At 35.9% G+C, this 20,965-nt stretch overlaps 2 protein-coding genes across 2 annotated transcripts; both read left to right on the plus strand.

Moving 5' to 3' along the window:
- Window positions 1-8,194: 8,194 nt before the first annotated feature.
- On the plus strand, window positions 8,195-8,623 carry LOC140446537 (uncharacterized). Its single transcript, XM_072539101.1, has one exon. It carries the CDS (start codon window positions 8,195-8,197, stop codon window positions 8,621-8,623), a length of 429 nt encoding a protein of 142 aa, XP_072395202.1.
- A 3-nt stretch (window positions 8,624-8,626) lies between these two features.
- Window positions 8,627-10,694, plus strand: LOC140446538 (uncharacterized). Its single transcript, XM_072539103.1, has 2 exons — window positions 8,627-9,225; window positions 10,673-10,694. The coding sequence occupies exons 1-2, from the start codon at window positions 8,627-8,629 to the stop codon at window positions 10,692-10,694; spliced, it is 621 nt and encodes a 206-aa protein (XP_072395204.1).
- Window positions 10,695-20,965: the final 10,271 nt, after the last annotated feature.

Genomic DNA, 20,965 nt, shown 5'->3' on the forward strand with positions numbered 1-20,965 from the left:
TCTCATCGGGTTAATGCAACACACAGTAATTCGTACGCCGGTGTCTCGGAAGATCACTTCAAGCATGCTTCTGACAATCTTCCAGTCCAGATTATCTAGTGCATGGCCTATCTTGGGTAAGGCCAAATTCTTGATGTCGTAATTGCACACAATTTTCTTCAAATTACTTAGAGCACGCCATATATCCTCGTAGCTTGCCCTGTCTGTATACGACTTCCTGGTCACCATATACAGCAAAGATCGAGAACCATCTTCTAATCTCAGTACTCTTCCAACTTTAGGCTGCTGGTTTTTTAACTCGTCCAAACGACCGAATTTCTTATAAAATACGGATGAGATTCCTTTAGTCATCTCAAGATCTTGGGCAACACAGTGGGCTAGAGAGACGTTATGCGGAACACTAAAAAGATTCTGCTGAACTTCTGTGGTCACGCCGAATCTAGCACTCTTTCTCTCCGCGTAATTTGACATAAATTCATTAAAGCTTGGTCGCCGGTCATCTTTGATCTCATGTTGAAGGGACGTGCTTCTTCTGTTTCATTTGAACCAGCATATGGTGCAAGACGATTTATGTGAACTACTTTTGGTTTACCTTTCGGCAACTTCTTAATTCGGTATATTACGTCATTTATTTTCTTTTTAATTTCATATGGACCTTCCCATTGTCTTTGCAGTTTGGGAGACAAGCCTCGACGACGTTGTGGATTATAAAGCCAAACAAGATCACCTACTTCATAGCTTTCACTCTTGCATCGAGAATCATATTGATCTTTCATTCTGTCACTGGCTATCTGGATGTGTTGTCGGGCAAGTTCATTAATGTTGTTCATTCTTAACTTCAGGCGGTCGACATAATCTTCGCTTGCAACATGTTCTTCGGAAGGTCTGCAGCCAAACTCTAGGTCGCAGGGCAAACGAACTTCACGACCTAACATCAGGCAGGTTGGAGTCTGGCCTGTAGTTTCATTCACGGCCGAGCGGTAGGCCATTAGGAATAAATGAATATGCTGGTCCCAATCTCTTTGATGTTCTAATACAACCTTGGATAGGTGTTTACCCATTGTTCGGTTCATTCTCTCGACCATTCCGTCTGATTGAGGATGCAGGGGTGTCGTTCTGGTCTTATTGACACCAATCAATTTACAAACGTTTTGGAAAAGGGTTGACTCGAAGTTTCGCCCTTGGTCGGAGTGGATCTCCAAGGGAACACCAAATCGGCTAAAGAATTCTTTAACAAGTACCCCTGCAACGGTAGCAGCTTCTTGATTTGGTATCGCATAAGCCTCAGTCCATTTCGTAAAATAATCCATGGCTACCAGGATATATTTATTTCCATCATTTGTCTCTGGAAGTGGACCTGCAATGTCGATTGCTACTCTTTCCATAGGACTACCAACATTGTACTGTCTCATGGGTGCCCTCTTTTTACCAGCTGGACCATTACTGGTTGCACACAGTTCACACTTCCGGCACCATCTTTACAGTTCACCCAATAGAACCGTTCTCGAACCTTTTGCAGAGTCTTCGTGATACCAAAGTGTCCACCTGATGCACCGTCATGCAACTGACGCAATACTTCTGACACTTTACTTTTAGGTACAATTAACTGAAGCTTAGTTTCTGTACCATCATCGTTCTCAAAGGTTCTATACAGAAGATCATCTTTCAGCACTAGGCAATTCCATTGGCTCCAGTAACACTTGACTTCTGGACTACATGCACTAATCTCTTGCCAAGAAGGTCTCTCACTTCGACGCATCCAATCCAATACTCTTTTTATACATGGATCATCTGCTTGAGCGTCTTGTAGCTGTTGAGGCTGCCATTGCTCATTAATGACGGTGGTTCGTCTTACGGGGCAAAGTCGTTCTTCTAATTTAAGACAGTGATTACAATTTGCATTGCACGGCCGTCTCGAAAGGGCATCAGCATTTGAATGAACTCTGCCAGCCCTGTGTTCGATCTCGTAATCATATTCTTGTAATCGTTCTAACCATCTTGCCATCTGGCCCTCTGGATTACGAAATTGTAGGAGCCATTTTAGAGCAGCGTGATCCGTGCGAAGAAGAAACTTTCTGCCATACAAGTATTTATGGAAATGCTCACAAGCCTTCACTACGCCTAGCAATTTTCTTCTGGTAACGAAATAGTTTCTTTCTGGTTTTGACAAGACTTTGCTAAAGTAAGCGATGACCTTCTCCTGCCCATCTTGGATTTGGGAAAGAACAGCTCCTATTGCACTGTTGCTTGCATCGGTGTCCAACACAAATTTTCCTGCCTGTCTAGGGTAGCTTAAAATTGGTGCGCTGATCAGAGCCATTTGTAAGTGTTCAAAAGCTCTTTGACACTCTTCGCTCCATGTATATTCTTTGCCTTCTTCTGTCAACTTTGTTAATGGCTTGGAGATATTAGCAAATCCTTTGACAAAACGGCGGTAATATGTACATAGGCCAAGAAAACATCTAATTTCGTGTTTATCTCTTGGTACTGGCCAATCCTTAATTGCTGCAAGTTTTTCAGGATCAGCTGGTACACCATTACTTGCTACAATATGTCCCAAGTACTTCACTTCTCGTCGAAACAAGTGACATTTCTTCGGACTCAACTTCAGATTCGCTGCCCGCAATCGTTGAAAGACTTCTGTTAGATTATTGGCATGTTCATCGAAGGATCTTCCAACTACAATTACATCATCCAAATAAACCAGGCATGTTTTCCATGTTAGACCTCTTAAAACTGCATCCATTAATCTTTCAAATGTGGCCGGGGCATTACATAAACCAAAGGGCATAACTGTGAACTGTCAAAGCCCTGATCCTATCGAGAATGCGGTTTTTTCACGATCAGCTGGCTCCATGTCTACTTGCCAATATCCACTTTTCAGATCGAGTGTGGAGAACCAACGAGAACCAGAAAGTGTATCCAAAGTATCGTCTATTCTGGGCAAAGGATAACTATCTTTTTTAGTTACTGCATTGAGCTGTCGGTAGTCAATACAAAAACGTGTTGAACCATCTTTCTTCCTTACTAGGACTACTGGTGATGTCCATGGACTGTTTGATGGTTCAATTACCCCTTGTTTGTTCATATCTTTGATGATGTCTTCGGCTTCATCTCTTTTCGAAAATGGAAGTCGTCTAGGTTGTTGTCTGATTGGCTGAGCGTCTCCGGTATTAATTTTATGCTTTACTATGCTTGTTTTGCCATTATCCTTCTTATCCATGGCAAAAACATCTTGAAATTCTATCAGCATAGACTTCACTTTTTTAGTTCGTTCATCATCAAGATCTTGGCACGTTTTAATCATCGTCTCAACAAGCTCCTTTGGATACTTAGATTTCGACGGTTTCTCATTAGTATTCATGGAACAAATCGAAGCCACGGGAACACACTGTCCGATCAAAGTTCTTTTACTTAACTTAATAGCAGTTCCCTTTAAATTCATAACTCTTACAGGAACGACATCTCGAATTCTCACCAAAGCTTTTGCCGTTAGGAACTCGGCGTTATTCACATCTTCGACCATCCTTAAACTTCCCTCTCGGCAGTTACCATCAGGTCTGGTCATCAAAATTTTCTCACTATTACCAGGTATTGTTACGTCACAAGTAGTTATTAAGCTGATAACATCTTCTTTGTCTTCATGAAACGGCAACTCTTCACCACTGATCTCGAGAACTCCATCTTTGACATTCAATACAGCCCCAACTTTCCTTAGTAAATCCATCCCCAATATAAACTCATCGGAGATCTCTGCAATTAATACTGTATGTTTCACTGTGGTCTGGCCAATGGATACTGTCATATTAGCCTCGCCATATGTATTAATTATCTCACCAGTTGCTGTTCTAAGCTTTACTGTTGCAGGCAATAATTTAAGATGGCCTCGTACTACTTCTGGCCGTGCAATAGTTCTTGTTGCACCTGTATCTACCAAAAACGATCTACTTTTATTATTGATACGACCCTCTATGTACAAGCTATGAATTCCACCTGAGGACGTAATGTTCACAGTTACTATGGGGGCTGTGTTTCTCGAGGTCGGCAGTTGCCCCTTGTTGTCGACCCGTTCTAGTTTTCCGACTGTTGTATCATTTTCTTGCAATTACGGCGAATATGACCTACGTCACCGCAATTCCAACATCTGGGCTCGCGTCTCTTCGGCATCGTGTTGAACTACTTTTCGTACCATTTCTTCCAGACGTTCATCGTTTGGTTCGTCGCCTTCTTCAATGGTTCTTACTCGATGACTCCGTGAAGTTTGACTAGCTGTTTCGTGTTCCAAGGCAATAGCGAGCGCTTCATCTAGAACTTTCGGTCTTACTAGTCGTAAAGCTTTCTGTAATTCACTTTCTTTTAACCCATTAACGAAGGTATCTACAGCAATTTCTTCTAAAATGTTGTCTGGTACCTCCGGATAAGCCAACCGCACTATACGAGCAACATCTGCTTCAAACTCTTGCAAATTTTCACTTGCTCGTTGAATTCTACTTCTTAGTTGCGCCTTGTAGACTTGTTGTAGATGGGCATCTCCATAACGTTTGTCTAGTCGAGTGAACAAGGTCTGGTAACATTTTTCTTGACCCTTAGGCATCGATCTTAGGATATCTGCAGCATCACCTCGTAAAGCAGCAGTCAAGGAAACAGCTTTTTCTTGTTCTGTCCAATGATTGGCTGTCGCAATAGCTTCAAATTGTCTAAGGTATATGGACCAAGAAGACTTTCCATCAAATGGTGGCAATTTGAATCTCATATTATGTGTCGTTTCGTCTCTAGGTGATTCTTCTTTCACTACCGGATCTAAGGCTATTGTGTTAACTGGTGGTGGCACTTTTGTATTAGTTATCATGCTCTCTAACTGTTTGATCTTCTCTTCTACTTTATCGAATGTTCTTGTGACTTCTTCAAATTTGTCATTGTTTTGATTACATTACTTACAATCTTCTAGACATATTTTCGAATTTCTCGTCGTTTTGTCTAGCTATTTCTTTAATAGTTTGAGACGTTTCATTGAATCTTTCATCATTTTTTCGAGAAGATTCTTCAATCATTTGAGACGTTTCATCGAATCTTTTGGAAACAGTCTCGAATTTATCATCATTTTTTTTAGAAGATTCTTCAATTTTTTTAGAAGTTTCTTCTATCTTCATTAAAACTGCTTCTTCCGCTGACTGAAACTGGAATGTCTCTGGGTCATCTCCATTCTTGTTAAGAACATTCTTTAGTCGTTCTTGGAGTATCTTCTTGGACCCGCTGCAGTCTTCATCGCGTTCTTCCAGTTGCTCACGCAACTGTTTTACTGAAAGTTGTACTAGCAACATCTTTGGTCAGGCACACACGTACTTTTTAAATGTTCTTTCGTACAAAGGACACTACCGAACTACGCGGATGTTCCCGACGAACAATACTTTTCAAAAGTTCAAAAGTCTTTTTCAAAAGTCAATGCTGAATTTATTTCTTTTTACTCACACCGTAACACCAACTGTAGCGTGATTAAATAAAACGAGCGGTTCGAATTTATATACATATATTTATTTATAAGTTTACAGTTCGGTACTCTCTTATCAACTAACCCTACTTCTAACATTGTTACCTATATATACTACAGTTACTAAGTTCGAGAATATTCTGGCGTTGTCCCACCTCTAATTCGCCTACGTGACCGGTTATTCTCTCTCGCACTCGATACACGGAGAAGCTTCTGGAAGGGTATTAGAGATGCAATGCAACCGTTACCTGGGCCATGCCAAAAGTATGTTCGTAACAATAATATAGTTCTATTGTTGTTTCATGAGGGACAGAGTTGCTCGCGTCCGTGGTCTATCGCAAGGTACGATCACACGTGTCCCCTGGGTAACGCTAAATGAGCAGCAGCGATTCGTCGTTACGCGCGCTGATCCATGAGTGTACGAATCCCTACTCGAAACGGCCCTTCTCAGGGCAGCGACGCAGACCTCAAAGTCATCTTCTGGAACGCTGGAGGTCTAAACAACAGCAAGTTTTTAGAACTCAAACGAAGCGTTCTCAAAAAGAACGTTGATATATAAGTCATTGTAGAGGCAGGAGCCGCTACAGACACACCTCATCTCTACTCTACAGTTGGCTATTCAACCCATGTGCTGAAGATGAGTCGACAAGTAGCGTCAGAAATTATCATCAGAATCAAAACCCCTCTAGTATGCAAGGCTAACATAATCCACGAAATGCAGGATAGAGACAAACTGGAAATGTTCAAGGTCGAAGTCTGGAAAAACTCGAAACATGTCACCCTTTTCTTACTATACAATCCGCCAGATAATATATCTGCATTGAAATTGGTAGAGCAACAAATCCAGCCAAGTACCATCATAATTGGAGATTTCAATAGTCCATCCACGAGATGGGGCTACTCTAGAACCACCAACGTTGGGAAACACCTCGAGGACTTCCTGGATACCAACTATCTCGATGTAGTGAACCTACGTTCTTATCGTTTACAGGAAGTCAAACAAGGCCCGATCTTGTCGTAACGCACCCACACATTACAGGGAAGATCAGTGTAACCCTCCTGGACGACGCAGCAGGCTGTGGTCACCGCGCTCTGCTAGTGACATGCAAACTGGCAAAGGACAAAAAAAGCTCAAAATAGCGTCCCGCGCTGGAATTTTAAAAACACGGATTGGAAAAAGTACAGGGAATGCACAAATGAAGTCCTAACCCAACTAACACTACAAGAACCAGAAGAAGCAACATAGAAAGTAAGTGAGGCCATACTTAAATGTGCAAAAGAGTGCATACCGCGAGGTCAAATTAAAGAGTATAAGACTTTCTGGTCCCCAAAGCTATCCAAATTAAAAGCTGCCAGAAATAAAGCCAGAGGAAAAGCTAAAAAATCCAGGCAAATGAACGATTGTATAGAGCTTCGAAAGAGGCAAGCGGTCCTAACTCAAGCCAATAAGTCAGGTAAAAGAGAAGCTTTCAAATTCTTTCTTGCTAAGCTCGATTTCCGAAAAGACGGCGTCAAAGCGCACAGGTTCGTTATACGCTAAACAATGATGGAAACAAGCAACAGCAAATGCCAATGAGAGGCATCGCTAGAGAACTCACTACACATGCCGATATAGCAAACGAACTCTGTAAGCACTACACTAAAGTGAGTAATATTAAAATAAATAAGAGGGAGAGAGCAAGACTATTGCGTTATCCCCCTTCCCGGCAGATGAGCAAAAGTATAAACGACATCTGTTCAGAAGATTTCTCGATGTTGGAGCTGGAAGCGGCTCTCTCTGACACAAAAACGAAAAAGGCAGCAGGGATCGACGAGTTGTACCCGGAAATGCTTAAATATCTAGGAGCCGCAGCCAAAGGCACCATTCTGAATTGGATTAACCTAACATGGAATTCAAGAGTCCCAAGTCAGTGGAGGAAGAGCGAGGTTATACCCACCTTAAAGAAAGGAAAAGACCCGAGCCTGACTGATAGCTACCGGCCAATATCCCTCACAAGCTCCTTATGCAAAGTAGCCGAAAAAATGGTTCTGGGCAGACTAAACCGAGCCTTAACCCATCTTGAACTGATTGACGACGCTCAAGCTGGCTTCAGGAAACACAGGAACACCATGGACCATGTAGTCGATTTTGCCCAAAAAGTCAAGGATGCTTTCCACCGTAAGATGTCAACAGTAGCAGTGCTAGTAGAGCTCAAAGCTGCATACGACACAGTCTGGAGAGGTTTGCTGTTACACAAGATAGCGAAGTCCGGAGTTGACGGCAAACTATTCAATTGGATAAAATCCTTTCTCGGGGAAAGGTATTACAGAGTCAAATTTCACAACCACTGTTCCAAATTCAGACTGCAAAGACAAGGGCTGCCACAAGGAGCTGTCATCAGCTGTCAATTGTTCAACTTAATGATAAACGATGTGCTCGAAATGATTAGAAAGACACCTGGTGTGGAAGCCCTCCTGTATGCTGATGACCTCCTAATATGGGCATCAAGTAGCAGTCTGAAAGCGCTCGAGGGAGTAATGAACCAGGCTCTGAAAAATCTAGAAAAATGGGCGGATAAAAACTGCCTAACAGTCAGTACAACCAAAACCGTATATCAAGTACTTAGCCTTTCAACAAAACAGACTGCTATCAAGCTGACGTATAAAGGAGTTGATCTGGAAAGATAGGACGTAACAAAATACTTGGGGGTGTAAATAGATAAGAAAATGACGTGGAAACCTCAAATCGACGACATTGTAGAGAAAGCCACAAAGAGATGTCGACTGCTCAAACGTCTCACAGCAACAAAGTGCAGCGCCACGCAAGATGTCCTGGTAGCAACACACAAAACCTATGTCCGGCCGATATTAGAATATGGGAGTGAAGCTACAATAACTGCGAGTACAAACACCACCTCCAAGCTTGAAGTCGCTCAGAACACTGCCCTTCGCGTTATCACCGGTGCTCCAAAATCAACACCGATTACATCAATGGAAGCCCAGACCGGTATTGAACCAATACAATGCCGCAGAGAGCAACACGCGTTAACCTTCTGGGAAAGGCAAAGACGAATACTTCCACAAAAATGGGACGAATATAGAAAAGCAGCCTCACATCTTAAAACACAAACCACTCCGCTTACAGTAGCAAACTAAATCATGGAAAAATACCACATTGTCCTGTCGGAAGCTGCCCCCTTCCCAGTGCAAACCACACTGGCCCGCTATCTACCAAACACAGAATTACTGCTTGAAAACCATAACGACCCGAAGCACTTATTGTCAGACATTGCCCTAAGGAAAGCCGCCCTAGAAACGATACACACCAAGTACCCAGCACATGAGTGGCTCCACATCTACTGCGATGGATCCTCGATGCCGGACTCGGAAAGAACAGGAGCAGGATATATCTCAACGTTCTTCAAAGGCTCTATAGCTGTGGGTGCCCCTCTCACCAACTACGACGGCGAAATTGCTGCTATACACGAAGCTGCAAAAAGTCTTGAGAATTTCCAACACCCCCAAAAAGTTGCCTTCTTCATCGACTGCCAAGCCGCAATCCTCGCCCTGTCGACAAATCGATACACCGACTGTGCCAAAACAATATCTTGCCGCGTCCAACTAACGAACTTGATGGAAAAAGCGTGGCTGATTAATCTACAATGGATCCCTAGTCATGTCGGTGTTGAAGGAAATGAAGCGGCAAATAAACTTGCAAAAGAAGGCACTATTCTTCCACAGCCCCCTAGCTTCCAATCGTACACATCAGCAAAGTCCACCATTAAAAGAGGAATCAAAGCGAAGATAAAAGAGCAGCAAATACAAGCCGGTGCTGGAAAATCTTGGGCCCACCTAATAGAGTCACCAATCCCTCGCAACTTGCCGAGACCCATTAGTGTAGCCGTGTTCAGAACAACTACGGGGCATAACTACCTGGCCTCCCATCTACATCGCATCGGCGTCCGCGAAAATGACAACTGTCCACTATGTGATCAGCCCCAGATGGATGCTGCTCACCTTCCAGAGTGCCCAGCCCTGAAAACAGACCCACCCGAGGAGGATGAAGATCGCCTACGAGAAACGGCTCGTCTATACTGGTCAGCGCGCCACCAAATGGCTAACATGCCAAGGGTGGGCGTTGGCTAGTAAGTAAGTAAGTTGTTTCATTGTTTCTTAGTCTTATTTAGTTTATATTTTGTATTTTATTATTATCGATAGCCAATTTGACCCATTTGTTCCATCAACTAATATGTTGGTAAGTTTTTCTTTGATAAATATGATAAAAGTTTTTTAAAAGTTAATATTTTTAGATGAGAAAGGATGCAGTTAAATTACAATTCAAACTTTGGTATCCTGGTGGAGAATTCCACCTTAGGCGGAGATAAATAATATATGCTTTCCTATACAATTTATTAATTGGATTAACTGACAAGTGGTTTTTTTATGTTCCAGGTCTTTAGTTAACTTACAAACCATATTTGTTTTTATTGTTTGTTTTAAGAAATTGTTTTTGTTAGATCGAATTATTTGTGTTGTATGTAAATAATTTTACACGCAAGCTCAGAGGATAGATTTATGAAGGGATCAATTTTCATTTTTAAACTGGGCTCCAAAAAAGACACTATTATGGAGAAATGGATGCTGATATTTTTGAAGGTTAGTTGGAGACTGATCTTTCATCAAGATTGAAAGAGCCAACAATATTCATTTTCATTACATTGGTGCCAAACTTTTTTTTAAATTTTCCTCTTATCTAGACAAAGAAATGTTCAAATTTAAAACACCATTACCATTTATAACAACTTTTAATGTTCATTAAATGTATGCAGGTGTATTGAGTGTTTAAAATCACCCTGTAAAACTAAACAACCATGACAGCAAACTGAAGAAAAGTATTAAATAACAACTTTTGTGGATGCATATCATTTTTCATGAACTTTTTTATTCTGGGCATATTTTGCAATACTCTATTTGCTGTAACGCTTAAGCTGCATAAAATTTATGGTTCATCTCTATGGGAAGATCTAAAATTAAATTTGACCATTTAGCACTTATAATTTAAAAAACTCAAATAGTTATTTTATATAAAACAGAAATAATTTAACTTTACAACTTGTTTGTACTTACACGCAAGTTTTATTATTGGAGATGCATATCTAGCGTAACTGAATGAATTGTTACTAATATTTGCTTTTTTTGTTATAGTATCATGTATTTGCTTTGCTAAATTCTCTTTGTATAGGGAAGTATACTTATTTTGTAAGACAATAAAACCAAAGTTTATATTAATTCCATCCTATGAAAACGTCAACAACAATTAAGTCTATGACCGTTTCTGATTGACTGGTGGGGACTGCTTAATTTTGTTGAATTTATTTCCTCAAAATATTTGTATTTTGTAGAATAAATAATTTTATTATTTGCTATCAATACATTATAATGGTGTAAATAAATAAATATTGATTGTGGGTAATTTTATTTACATTTGTTTACATTAATATTGGCTATTAGCACGTATGCTAGGTTGTATAGTAATTTCCAGCCAATTATAGTCTGTCAAAAAGTAACTAACTCCGCAACAAAAAAAAAATGCTAAATTCACTAGACAATTGGATTGGAAATAGGCCCGACTTATATTTAGTATCTGAAATGGCGTAATTGGACGAAGACACTGCTGATGAGTTAAAGGCAGTAATTCTAAATTGCTATAAATTGCTTTAATAAATAATTATTTAAATTATGAATATATTTTATATGAAGCAAAAAAAGTACTTTGGTTTTTTTATTTTTTTTGTGTATTTTGATATTTTTATTACTTTTCTTGGAAATATCACATAATTATGGGAAATAAATAAAAATATTTAAAGATGTGTTTATTGTAATAGTCTTGCCAAGAATTACTGTTTTTTTTTAGTACCTACTAATAAAAAACTCCTTATTAGTTAAGGCAAGACCTGTGGTCCCCAATGAAGGTCCTGTGGGCCTTTCTTATTGGATTTCTTCTGGTTCACGCCTCAGAAGATCAGTAAATTCTCGACTCGTGCCATCCAGCACATTACAATTAGATAGGATGTGTATGACAGTCTCTTCTTTTATTTCCGATATTTTTACGTAATTTGTATAGGTGTTTTCTTAAAAGACAATATCCAGTCATCATTTATGTGATCATTTTAATTTCTACTTTATAGAGGATCATCAAATTGGCTAAGAGTTTTTGTTTATATTATTGATTATTTTCTTGATCAGCCTTTTCTTAACCTGGTTTCTTGTAGCATCTTTGGTGATGCCACAAAATGTTTCTGGGACTAAAAAAGTTTTCTCTAGCTGCTTGTTCATTCCTATGCACCTCTCCATGACTAGGCAACCTTATTAGAGACTAAAGATACTTTATTGTCTTTTGCCAGGTTGTTGACGAGATCTTTGTAGTCCTTCGCCAGTTTTGATTTGGTGAGTGGGTTCTTTATGGCCTGAATAGCTGCTTGACTATTTGTATAAATGTTGATTCTCTTTGATTTAGGGCCTCCATTCACGATTTCATCAATGCCGGTACACTTGTATATTGACGTACGTTGCAAGATTTGTTGTAATTACTAGTTCAGGCGGGATCTGTTTTCAATTGGACATTTTTTATAGGTGTCCATTTTAGGATGTACTTTGCACGATAATCACGATATACACCAGTCGTAAACCTTGTGCTTAATTGTTTACTTAAGAATATCTGACAAAAATCAAAAATTTTTTCGCCCATATTTTCGTCTATAACTCGAGAGATATTGCTCCTACAAAAAAATTATAATTGGTAAAAGTTTTGTTTTTTAGTTTTACATATTATTTGACTATCGAGAAATTAAAGATGTAACAATTATCGTTTAAAAAGTAATATATATATATATATATATATATATATATATATATATATATATATATATATATATATATATATATATTATATTGATTTATAGTATCAGTAATCGGTCAGGAAATAAAACTCTTTGTTCAGTCTCAATATTACTTACAACTATAAGAATAAAAATTTAAATTTTTTTAGCATATCTAAATAAATGACATATTTGTTTGATTTTATTTAGGAGTTATGGTAACCGCAATATTTTATAGAGTGAATTCCCATTGTACAATTTTTAGTGAGTAGGTTAAAATAAACAATTACTATGACACTATTATCCATATTATAAAGTGGAAAGATGGAATTAATAGTACAGAATTGAGAAAGAATCAGGAACACGATAAATTGATCTATAAAATGTAATTGATGGTATGTAGTCATTTATTGCAATACTGATATTTAGGAATGTAATAAAATTATAGGTACAGTTACTAGAGAATTCTTGATAGATTCAGAAGTTTTATTAATATGTACCATTTCGAGGAAAAGCCGATTTTTATAATTATCAACTTGTTCCAAGATTTTTACATTAAAGTCAAAGTTATGTCCTGTCTTCAAGTGGTGGTCCACTAAGGCACAAGAGTTTTTTCGTATGTTGCAGTCACTTTTGTGTTGAGTGACACGTTGTTTAAGCCACTGTTGACTTTGACCAATATAACAACTTTGACATTGACTGCAATTTATTCTATAAATTTATAAATTTATATACTCTCCGAGTAGTCACACTCCCATTAGCATACTTTAGTTAGCCTTAGTACTTTCTACGCGTAAGTCCAACGCACCTTAACCTATACATACATGCATAGCTGCTTACTGCAGACAATTGTAGCGATAGCTTTACATAATTCTGACTTATAAACTAACCTACATTGTATTGCATATTAGTATGCCTTATGACCATAAACTAATAAAATAAATTGATATTGAAATAGTTATTAAAGGTTATATTGATAATTGGGACTTTGCATTTTTAAACGATTACAATGTATGTTATATATACACTCTGTAAAGTTAAGTCTTATATTTTTAATTTTCAACTTGTCATCACTTATTGTTTACAGTATCATATGTGTACTGAATTCTGCTTTTATCAGAAAACTATATGAAGTATCCCATTTTCAAATATAATTCTTAAAATTCAAGATTATTCCTTAACTCTTTCCTAAAATTCCAAAATAATTCCAAGATACAGTTTATCTTTATTTCTTTATTAAACAAAATGACCTGTTGTTTGTACTTTTCAACTGTTTATCGTAATTATGTTTCAAGGCTAATTAATTACATTTTGCTGAGCGGCAAATACTTACTTGAAGAAATTGGATACTGACCTATAATATGAACTCTTTGTATTTGAACTACATTTTCACTATACTACATTTTTAATTGTTGACGATTTCTAACTTTACCTTTTTTTTTATTATTGTTTTCTACGTTGATAGTTTATAAATTTATAGAATAAATTGCAGTCAATGTCAAAGTTGTTATATTGGTCAAAGTCAACAGTGGCTTAAACAACGTGTCACTCAACACAAAAGTGACTGCAACATACGAAAAAACTCTTGTGCCTTAGTGGACCACCACTTGAAGACAGGACATAACTTTGACTTTAATGTAAAAATCTTGGAACAAGTTGATAATCACCTATCAACGTAGAAAACAATAATAAAAAAAAGGTAAAGTTAGAAATCGTCAACAATTAAAAATGTAGTATAGTGAAAATGTAGTTCAAATACAAAGAGTTCATATTATAGGTCAGTATCCAATTTCTTCAACTAAGTATTTGCCGCTCAGCAAAATGTAATTAATTAGCCTTGAAACATAATTACGATAAACAGTTGAAAAGTACAAACAACAGGTCATTTTGTTTAATAAAGAAATAAAGATAAACTGTATCTTGGAATTATTTTGGAATTTTAGGAAAGAGTTAAGGAATAATCTTGAATTTTAAGAATTATATTTGAAAATGGGATACTTGATATAGTTTTCTGATAAAAGCAGAATTCAGTACACATATGATACTGTAAACAATAAGTGATGACAAGTTGAAAATTAAAAATATAAGACTTAACTTTACAGGGTGTATATATAACATAAATATCATATAGTACATTGTAATCGTTTAAAAATGCAAAGTCCCAATTATCAATATAACCTTTAATAACTATTTCAATATCAATTTATTTTATTAGTTTATGGTCATAAGGCATACTAATATGCAATACAATGTAGGTTAGTTTATAAGTCAGAATTATGTAAAGCTATCGCTACAATTGTCTGCAATAAGCAGCTATGCATGTATGTATAGGTTAAGGTGCGTTGGACTTACGCGTAGAAAGTACTAAGGCTAACTAAAGTATGCTAATGGGAGTGTGACTACTCGGAGAGTATATAAATTTATAAATTTATAGAATAAATTGCAGTCAATGTCAAAGTTGTTATATTGGTCAAAGTCAACAGTGGCTTAAACAACGTGTCACTCAACACAAAAGTGACTGCAACATACGAAAAAACTCTTGTGCCTTAGTGGACCACCACTTGAAGACAGGACATAACTTTGACTTTAATGTAAAAATCTTGGAACAAGTTGATAATTATAAAAATCGGCTTTTCCTCGAAATGGTACACATTAATAAAACTTCTGAATCTATCAATTATAAGACAGACACCAATCATTTAAGTAATATCTACTGCAACATACTAAACAATATATAATATGATAGATCTTAACATTTAAACACAAATTTAGTAATTCTCTAGTAACTGTACCTATAATTTTATTACATTCCTAAATATCAGTATTGCAATAAATGACTACATACCATCAATTACATTTTATAGATCAATTTATCGTGTTCCTGATTCTTTCTCAATTCTGTACTATTAATTCCATCTTTCCACTTTATAATATGGATAATAGTGTCATAGTAATTGTTTATTTTAACCTACTCACTAAAATTTGTACAATGGGAATTCACTCTATAAAATATTGCGGTTACCATAACTCCTAAATAAAATCAAACAAATATATGTCATTTATTTAGATATGCTAAAAAAATTTAAATTTTTATTCTTATAGTTGTAAGTATTAAAATATTTACTGTGTTTACATATAATAATTAATTATTCTAATAAATTTACAGTTTTCTCCTGAAGAAGTCACAAAATCGTGACGAAATATTGAGACTGAACAAACAGAGTTTTATTTCCTGACCGATTGCTGATACTATAAATCAATATTTAAAACAGTACGGTCGAAAAATAATTTGAAATATATATATATATATATATATATATATATATATATATATATATATATATATATATATATATATATATATATATATATATATATATATATATATATATATAGTAGAAAAAAATAATACTTCTACTATTCTGGATCAGAATAAATATAAATAGATGATGATAAATATAAATAGATCCCAGATGATGAAAAAACAATGGGAATAAATTAATTGACCGGACTAGTATTGAAATAATTTATGTCGGGTGAACTTCACCATAACCATCCTTAAGTAATTTACGCACGAATCTCTATCCATTTAAGTTCATCGTTTGTTGTGAATTAGAGTATTTAGAGTTTAATCCATATGTTTTCAGTTTGCAGATTTAATTATGATTAGATGTAAGGGAAGATTGTAGCATATCTGAAAAAGTTTTGTAAATTATTTAATACTCAACTCATCTAATATAATTCATATCTGTTATTGGTGTAATTTTTGGGCAACGTTTCAATAGCAAGTTTGAATTTTATTAATCTGTAATTCAACTGTAAAATGTTTATATTATTTTTAGAATGACTTACTGGATTCATTGCTGAAATATTTAAGGTTTGCGGCTAAATAATCATCTAAATTCTTAAATAAGTAACTCCTAAATTGTTTAATACTTTTATCCTCTACTGATTTGGCATATTTGATAGAAGTGACAACAAAAGATGGATGTTATTGATTAGTTTTTCTTTTTATTTACTGAGATCGTAACCATGCCGACTGGGAAAAATAGAAGTGTGTGATCGTTGTATTTTTGTAATCGCCTTGTGATTGTATATGGTCATCTTCTTTTTTAAGTGTCGTCTCCCAATAGAGTTCTATTGAATTACAACTAAACCGGTCCCTTAAATTTTTCAACCATGACACTTTTCTTCTTTCCATACTCCTTTCTATTTTTGTCTTTCTTATTTTTATTGTGTTTATTATTTCCTGTATATATATAAATGACTGTAGCTTATTTATGTATTCTTGCTTCAGTATCCAGCTTTCAAGTTCATATTATAGTATCGAAAACACGTAACATCTCAGAGCTATTACTCTCAATATTACAGATAATTGTTTTCATTTTTAAAAGCATATGTTCTGTTATTTATATCCTGGCCTTTATTGGTGTTGTTTGATTATTAATTTATAAAATCCAGGTTTGCAGGTATTTGCAGTTTTAACTCTTTCTATTACCTGTTACAAATGTATTTCTTTGTTCCCATTTCTTTGTTATTATCATGTGTTTATTTTGTTATTATCGATCTGTTTTATATTCATTTTTAGTCCATATTTTTCACAGATTTCTTCATTTTATTATTTTCATTTTAAGCCTAATTTTGGTCACTACTGCTTTGTAATCTGATCCTATGTCGGCACTCGGATATTTTTCCGCTGACATAATTGCATTCCTGTAACTTTGTCTAAAGCAAAAAAAGTCTAATGCTTAAGAACCACAACGGTTAACAAATTAGAAGCATTCGAATTGTGGTACCATCCACGGATCCTAAAACTATCATGGGTTCGCACACTTCCAATAAAGATGTTCTTAAAATGATAAACGCAGAACGCCTGCTCACAAACATCAGAAAGAAGATAAAAACAGAATAATTCAGCCATATAATTAGAGGACACAAATACCATCTCCTTCTCCTCATGATAGAAAGAAAAGTGGAGGGAAAGAGATGAATTGGTCGAAAGAAACTTTCATGGCTGCGTAATATTAAACAATGGTGTCGTGCCACACTAGAAGAATTATTTCGCACAGCAACCGATAGAGAAGTGTTTTAAGAAATGGTAAACATGATGACTGCCAACGTTTGAACACGAACACGGCACCTCCGTGCAAAAGTAATGTTGATCATTTGTCATTTGACATATTCTGTTTTATTGGTAACAGGATCAATTTTTTTTTCTCATCCAGGATCATGTGACTACTAAATAGTCACTAAAAAATCTATTCTAATAGGAAAGAGTCAACCTGCATTATTTTCTCTGTCTTCGAAAAACAGATAATAGAGAACCGCATCCTTAAAACTAAACGTATCGTCTAAATCATACCTTTTTCCGCTATAGTTTCGTTTGGGGTCTGAGGACGGTTCCTGCAAACCTTCCTTGGAATCACTCATTTTAAACAAAAACTTTCCCTATTTTAATTATACTTATCCTAATTAAATACAATACAGTATACCAATATCAACTTAAAGACCTTTTAATTCGAACACAAAGATCACAGTATCCTTTAAACAACATTTCACTACGGTCCATTGGCTATTGATTTTAATTCTATTTTATTTTGGGTAACTAAGCACATAAGTATTGAAATAGATATTTGCATAATCATATCTTTGAATAGAAAGGGGCGGACTTGAATTATCTAGTATAAATTACGACATAAACCCGACAAAAAGATTAGAACGTCTTTTAAAAAGAAAGAAACTACTGGAATAACTTCTGTAACAGTCACTTTATCAAGTAAAACCCCTTGGAAGTTGGAAGTAGTAGACGGAGACAGAGAGCGATTTGACCCTTTATGCTAATCCTCACGTTCTATCCCACGAACCGTGGTGAATACGATCGGCCATGGACGCTGTGCTGCCATCGGCGTCAAGCCGTCGCCGCCATCAACGTGATATCAAACTCGGCTGGATCTCTCGATATTAGCTAGAAGCGTGTCAGGCGTCGTCGGCACGTAAGAACAGGCGAGCGCCGGGAGTTTCGCCCATAGACCAGTCAACATCTTCCTCTTTTTCTTCTGTAAATGTGCAATCGTTTACATGGAATATTGACGATTATTATGAATTTTTGGCTCTTTGTTAATACTAGTACTGAATACGTTTAAGAAACTCATATGAACTGAATTATTTGAATTTGTATCTATGAAATCATTTTTCTACCATGGACTTTTCTATCAAAAGAATTAGATGCTTTATTTCTAATTTAAAACATTCAGTTTGTTGTTTATATTGGTGTGATATGACAATCCAGAATAAATTTCATATCGTCTTCAGGTTCCTTTTAATTTTTGCATTTATTTCTTTGTATTTTAGTACCTTTTCTTTATTTTTATGTCTCTCTTACATTAATTACAACATTTTGAGTCATCCAGTTTTGTTTTATTTTTCTAACTGCCGATAAATTTTCTCGACCAACAGTGACCATGGAGCTTCTTTCACATTATTCCATGTTTCATTTATTCTTGTGATTATTCATTAGATTGTGGCTGAGTTTTGAGATTTTCAAACCATTAAAAATTTTTGCTAACAACCAAATTAAAATTCAGGTTGAACGATCGAAATATTATTCATTCGCCGCCAAAGCATTATCAGAAAAAAATAGTTAGTACCATACATATAAGTTGAAACAAAATTCGGATTCCTAGTCATACATCCTGAAACAAATCTAGTTTATATTTAGAAGCGTGGCAAGAATAAGGACACATAACACTTCTTATATCTCCCACATACAAAATCTACTTCTCTTTATTATAAAAGTAGGTTTAAGCAGTAATAATTAAGTTATATTTACTATCACTACTCAACCCTGCTGGCAAAGTTGAGGCACTGCGTCTGAAGAGAAAACTGCCTCAATTTCAAAGATGTTAATAATTTGGCCACATAAATAATTATTATCACAATAGTATACGTTATAGGTATAATTCACAGGTGATTACCTATTTCTTCTTTGCAAAAAAAATAAAAGTCAGCCATCTCGTATTTTACACCCATCAAACACTCAGTTTGCTACCGAAACTAAGGGAAAAAAGTTTTGCAAGAAATGATAATAGAAATATATCTACCATAAATAATACTTATTAAACAATTTATAAGTAGTAGTACATTAGTCAGTGTAAAGTATAGATACGATGTTTAATCTCATAATCTCTCTGATCTTTTCAAGCTTGTTTTTAACACGCAGTTAAAGCATTTATCTATTCTTATAATCTAAAGGCTACGTTTATTTTCGAAGCAAACATCAAGATCTATGTTGAAAAATTAAACCCTTGATCTTCGCTGACGATGTCGTACTGATCTGAGAGAGTCAAGAAACAAAGTAGTTTTTAAATACACTTAAATCTAGGTCAACCGAGATAAAGTTAAAAATTAAACAAATGAAACAAATTCTATGTGACAGTAATGTTTTATCGGTCTATTAATTTGCAAACAACATGGTGCAATACAACAAATTCATTGAGTAGTCAAAAAAAATTAGAGATTTCCTTAAAAACACGAATTACTACACAGCTGCATTTTTAGAAATCTCTCACGAATACGATAAATTATGTCTTCTTTCTAGCCATCCAAAGCCAATTTTTAAGATCTCATTTAACAGATCGATTTTTCTTGTCAAAAGAGGATATGCAATCGCTAACGTATTTTCAATATGTTTTTTAGTTCGCCAAGGAAGCATACTAGGAACTACTCTCTACCAAATTTATACAAAAGTCATTCATAGAATACTCGCTAAATATGTCAATAATACTCTCGCTTTTGTCGTTTCCCCATTACTGGGGATCGTAATTTCCTTCAATACTCATATCACATTTTCTCCATTTATTTCTATCTGCAGCTTCTCTAATGGTTTCGTAGAATGAGTGGCCCGCTGATTTCTAATTTTGGTGGGACCATCTGGTTTGTGACCGTCCTCTTCGTTTTTTCCCCAGAACGTTTCCAGAAAATTTCTCCAAATTATCGTCAGATCTGCGAACCACGTGACCAAAGAAATGTAGAATTCGCTGTAGACATGTTGTGGACAACTCTTTTTTAATGTCAAGCTAGTTAAAAATAAAAACGTTTGTTCGATGAGCGTTCCAAGGTATGCGTATCATTCTTCTCCAACACCACATCTCAAAGGCATCAATTTTTTGGCGTTCTTGTGCGGGAAGAATCCAAGTTTCTGCCCAGTATAGAAATATTGAGAATACAAGTATATTCATTAATCTCATCTTAATTTTTTTAGAGATAGATCTGTCTGTCTAAACTTTAATAGGCGACCCATCACATTTTTTGCATATCAATGCGTCTCTAAACTTCCGTTTCGCGGTTACCATCGTTTGTTTTACTAGATCCGAGCTAGTCGAAGCTGTATGCTATTCCTGCAAGTTATAACCCAGCTAAACTGTGTTGAATCTGCCTGTCAGCGTTATTTATGTCTTATCTTTATCTTTAATAATTTTAAGACCTATTTTAGTGCTTTCCAACTCAACTCTTCGTGGAATTTCATAAACATGTGGTATCAGCTATAAGTGTAGATTCATCAGTAAATCTTAAATTGAAGTTTTTTCTACCAGCCGCCATTATTACTTGTACCCATCGTTCT

This window comes from Diabrotica undecimpunctata, chromosome 7, assembly GCF_040954645.1.
Source record: "Diabrotica undecimpunctata isolate CICGRU chromosome 7, icDiaUnde3, whole genome shotgun sequence".
NCBI classification, from domain to species: domain Eukaryota; kingdom Metazoa; phylum Arthropoda; class Insecta; order Coleoptera; family Chrysomelidae; genus Diabrotica; species Diabrotica undecimpunctata.